The sequence below is a fragment of the Limulus polyphemus genome, unplaced genomic scaffold, assembly GCF_000517525.1.
Source record: "Limulus polyphemus unplaced genomic scaffold, Limulus_polyphemus-2.1.2 Scaffold7966, whole genome shotgun sequence".
NCBI lineage: Eukaryota > Metazoa > Arthropoda > Merostomata > Xiphosura > Limulidae > Limulus > Limulus polyphemus.
Window position 1 is genome coordinate 14 of NW_013673576.1, and position 5,135 is coordinate 5,148.

Below are 5,135 nucleotides of genomic sequence, written 5' to 3' on the forward strand. Positions count from 1 at the left end.
TCATTTAATTGTTGTAAATATTATAATAAATTTGGATTTACAACTATATATACAGCTTTATAACTTCCTGACAGTCATTTAATTGTTGTAAATATTATAATAAATTTGGATTTACAACTATATATACAGCTTTATAACTTCCTGACAGTCATTTAATTGTTGTAAATATTATAATAAATTTGGATTTACAACTATATATACAGCTTTATAACTTCCTGACAGCCGTTTAATTGTTGTAAATATTATAATAAATTTGGATTTCCAACTATATATACAGCTTTATAACTTCCTGACAGCCGTTTAATTGTTGTAAATATTATAATAAATTAGAGAAACTTGGATTTGGAATTATATATAGAAGTAGTATATGCTTCAAAAAAAGACTCTTATGAATTCATAAAATAACATGACAGCTTCTGGATAAGTGATATTTGTGTTTACTATCAAATAAAGAAATGTAGTGTCACTGCTGTGTTGCACTTTAAATATGTTCAACCACAATTTTGTTTTTTTCACAGTTCTTTATTTGCTATAACTCCCAGTTTTCTGAAGATAAAAATGAAGTATCTTATAATTAGGACAATGTTGTGATGATGAATGTAAAAACAAATTTGAAATTACACTATAGAACTTAAAAAATAAGCTTAGAAACTGATATCTAGTAAGTTTTTGTCATTCACATTTAATATTAAGGGAATAATATTAAATATTACATCCATAAATCAATTTTAGAAAAATTACACAGAAAGAACAACTCATGAATAATTGAAGTAAATAAAAACCTTTGGGCTTAAGGTGAAAAAAAAATAAAAGTCCATTTTACAACATAACTTTACAATGGTCATAAATGATTTTTGAGGTTTAAAAATTGATCCCTACATGTATTAACATCTTCCTATTATTCTATATAAATCATTAAGTTGACTTAGATTTTCCTGTATCTTGTTCTCCAAAGCAAAAGAAACTCTTAAAGCTATAATAACACATCCTTCCTGAAAGTATTACATAACAACCAAAGAAAATTTACAATCATGTAAGATGCATACGAACACATCTCTTTCACAATTCCACTAAACTTTTAGCACTGTTGGGATGGATGCGTAAGTGGCTGAATACATTTCCCTGTGTTATGAAGGACAAGCCACAAATTGGACAAAGGTACGAACACTCTCCACTGTGAAATCTCTTGTGGTTTTTTAAGCTTGATTCTCGAAAAAATGTATGGGAACACTCATCACAATGAATAATTCTGTTAGAGATGTGTTTCTCATTAATGTGTTGGTTTAACTTCTCTCTGTCATCGTGACGAAATTTGCAATACATACAATGAAAAATCTTCGGATGCGGGCTGGGCAAGTGTTTCGTCTGAGGCTTCTGTTCAGACATGGTCTTTAACTCAAAAATATAAGGCATCTTCCTTGGCGCTGCCTGAATTTTTGACTTTCCATGGATTTCTTTAGTTTTATTAGCTGCAACCTTCTTGCATACACACCCTGCATCACAAGCTTGGCAATTCTTACGTTCAGGATTTATGTGCTCCGATCTGATGTGCCTCGCCTTCAAACGACTGCTTACAAAAGTTTTTGAGCAGATTTCACATACTTTTATAAATTTCTCAGTACTGGTATGTTCTAGACAATGTGTATTCCAGCTGTCTTTGTCTTTAAATTCTAAACTACATGTTTCACACTTGTAGAAGTCCACCTCACTTGACTGAAACTTTTTACTTTGGTACAACTGAGATTGGAGAATTTTCTGTTTGCACACTTGACATAATTCCCTAAAAGGGTTTCCCCCCTCCATAAGAACAACAGGTTTTGCACACATCTTGCAGTGACTTAAAGAACCTATGCAAGAAGACCATGACCCACCACTCTTATCGGCTTTGGTACCGAGAGTATGGTGAACAACTTCAAAGTTTTCATGTGCAGTCAGTTCCATTTCATGAAGTGCTGTGTGTTTTTCCATTGATCTGTGTTCTTTAAACTGCTGACCACAGGTTGGACACGAGTAAGGCCTAGCAATTCCATGGTCTCGCAACATGTGCTGGTCAAATTTTTGTCTAAAGCGAATAACCTTCCCACATTCCTCGCAAGTGTATGGACCCTTTTTGTTGATTCGAGAAGTTTTTCTGTACTTTCTTTTATAGTCAGAGTATCCTCTTGTGAAGTGAAAAGAATACGTTGAATCATTATCATCTAGCACTGGTAAAAATTTGTCAAAGTCTTCCTGATCATTGTATTGTACTTCAACTAATTCAAGGGGAGTTTTATACTTTTCATCATCATTATCAGAACCATTTTCTCCCATTTCAAACTCTTCCATTGTGCCTTAGTTTTAACTCCAGTGTCAAAACCTTCCAAGTAACTAATCTACTTTCTGGCTCAGCCAGAGGACTAAGCTGTTACATCTTGAACATTTCAATAATATTTTTTAATTATTTTACAGACCTTACATTTTTTATATTAGATTCAATAATACCATTAAAAGGCAAAACAGTATAGTAGATGCTAAACAAACTCCACATGTAATTTACCTGGGCTATTGAAATCGCAACAAATATTCCTTCAGAGAACTTTAATGCATTTTTTACTAAATATTTCTAACTTTCAGCAATTGGTGTAGGCTTTGACTACAACATTAACTGCTGCTCATACAATACTTATAAAAATATGGGCTGAGTTACTTGTAAGTAAGATTACCAGCTTTACGACACAGGGTATCTGTAGTGCATCTTCTCTCTGCCAGATGCCAGGTTGATAATTTCAGCACCAGAATAAAATGTTTTTGCATATAATCTCACCAAAAATATTTATATTTTAGTCTTCACACTTCCTTCAGCAACAACTTCAAGTATGATCTACAAAATAAAGACATAAATTACAATACTTTCCATTTGTCGATTAAGAGAAAATATCAAGATTCTTCAAAACACTAATTTTTTTCACGAGTTTCAAATTAGCAGGCCTATTTTTATAAAATCATGAGTGTAGAGTCTTGTCAAAGATTTGTTTATTAAATTAACTTAACATTTTTTATACAGATACCTTTATCAGTAAATATATTCCCAATATTCATCATTTACACCTCATTATAAGACATTGGATTTAAAGAAATTTTTAGTTGTAAATAAGAAATGCTGCGTGATTAATAAAATACAATCAAATTATTTGAGGTAGAAGCAATAGCACGTAAGTTAATCTCTAAACTCTATTAACAATGGTTTTATATCAAGTTAATCTACCAGCTCTATTAATGATGAGGGTATTATATCAAGTTAATCTACCAGCTCTATTAATGATGAGGGTATTACATCAAGTTAATCTCCAGCTCTATTAATGATGAGGGTATTACATCAAGTTAATCTCCAGCTCTATTAATGATGAGGGTATTACATCAAGTTAATCTCCAGCTCTATTAATGATGAGGGTATTACATCAAGTTAATCTCCAGCTCTATTAATGATGAGGGTATTACATCAAGTTAATCTCCACAACTCTATTAATGATGAGGGTATTATATCAAGTTAATCTCCCAACTCTATTAATGATGAGGGTATTACATCAAGTTAATCTCCTGACTCTATTAATGATGAGAGTATTATATCAAGTTAATCTCCCAACTCTATTAATGATGAGGGTATCATATCAAGTTAATCTACTGCTCTATTAATGCTGAGAGTATTATAAGGAAACAGAGATAATAAAAGTGTTTCAATTACCAGAGGTTATAACCAATGTCCCCTTTAATTTTTTCAATGTTCAGAATGAATGTGCAGTTTTGTTTTAGAGGTGGGGGGATATTTTTAGACCATTGAATCTGTTGGATCATTAGGCCACTTTGCAATGCTACCAACTGGTTATTTGGGCTTTAGGCCTATCAACTGCCAGGGTCAGTCAGGCCGTCAACATGTTGAGACTCCTCACCATTACTGAGGATGTGTGCGGTCGGAATAATGAAGTGCGAAGCACTCGATTGGTTGTTGTGTGGCCACGCAGCTTAGAGGGAACACTGGTTATAATACCTTTACTTTTAGACTGGTACAGCCATGCATTTTAATAAAAATTATTTGTTTTAATATATGTGTGATCTGAAAATTTCAAAACACTTTATTTTATTTAATAAAAAAAATTAAAATAATAATTGAAATGCTACTGAATGTAAATATTCAACCAGCAGCATTCTGAACTGCAAATGTCAGGACTAAGCCTTACTTATTTCGTTTGGAAATTAAAACATACTTTAAATAGAAAGATTTGATATGGGAGTATTTTTATGAAAATCTCTTGGTGCTATTCAATTTCAAATGTGAGAGAAATGTAAGAGTGCCTTTTAATTCAGAAAAAGTAGCAAACAGTAGAAAAGGGAGCTTGGTCTCCACTCGTAAGATTACAGTCAACAAAATAGTTGAACAGCACTGTGACTCTGAGTGCAAGTGTTACTAAATTCAACCTAATTAAGTATATAACAACCTTAACTTGTAGTTCTTAAACAAAATATTATCAAGGCTGCCAAACTTAGGCCTGTATAATTATTTTATAATTATGTGCAATTGCTTGTTATATTCTTTCAACTATTCTCACCGATCCTAAATCACGTATAATAATTAATATATATATATATATATATATATATATATTATTATACAATTTACTGAAATTCTGAAGAAATTAATTCCAATATTAATACTGATAGTACTACCAAAATTACATATATAACATGAATAGGCAAACTCATATTTCTTTTATATATTCAATGATTAAAAAAGTGATAGAAAACTAGTCATAACATAAAATTTATAAAGCTAGTAAGTTACTATTATTATATAGAATTAGTATTACTAAGCTCCTACCGCGCCTAAAACATTGCGTTGAGGCTTCAGCTCAATCTCGAGCCTTCAAGTTCAACCCCAAGTTAACCGTTCGTTACATTTATAGTATATATATAATATGGTTTGTTTCACATTTACTGAACTTTACTTATTCTCCGATATTACATAGTCACAAAACATATTACACGTTTATATTTTGAGTTGAAAATTACAATAGATAACAATCTACTTTCAGTTTAAAACTAAGATTACCCTTACAATACAAGGTAATTTAATAACTGAATTATAAGCATATGCTCTAGCC

General features: G+C 31.4%; 1 protein-coding gene across 1 annotated transcript; it reads right to left on the reverse strand.

Annotated features, from left to right (window-relative positions):
- Nucleotides 1-545: 545 nt before the first annotated feature.
- On the reverse strand, nucleotides 546-5,135 carry LOC106475011 (zinc finger protein 595-like). The gene is made up of 2 exons (XM_013935708.2): nucleotides 4,853-5,135; nucleotides 546-2,860 (listed from the first exon to the last, which is right to left on the reverse strand). The coding sequence occupies exon 2, from the start codon at nucleotides 2,323-2,325 to the stop codon at nucleotides 1,060-1,062; it is 1,266 nt and encodes a 421-aa protein (XP_013791162.1). The 5' UTR covers nucleotides 2,326-2,860; nucleotides 4,853-5,135; the 3' UTR covers nucleotides 546-1,059.

What these genes read in the sequence shown, in the direction of transcription:
- LOC106475011 (XM_013935708.2), bottom strand. Translation starts at nt 2,325, where the DNA reads ATGGAAGAGTTTGAAATGGGAGAAAATGGTTCTGATAATGATGATGAA.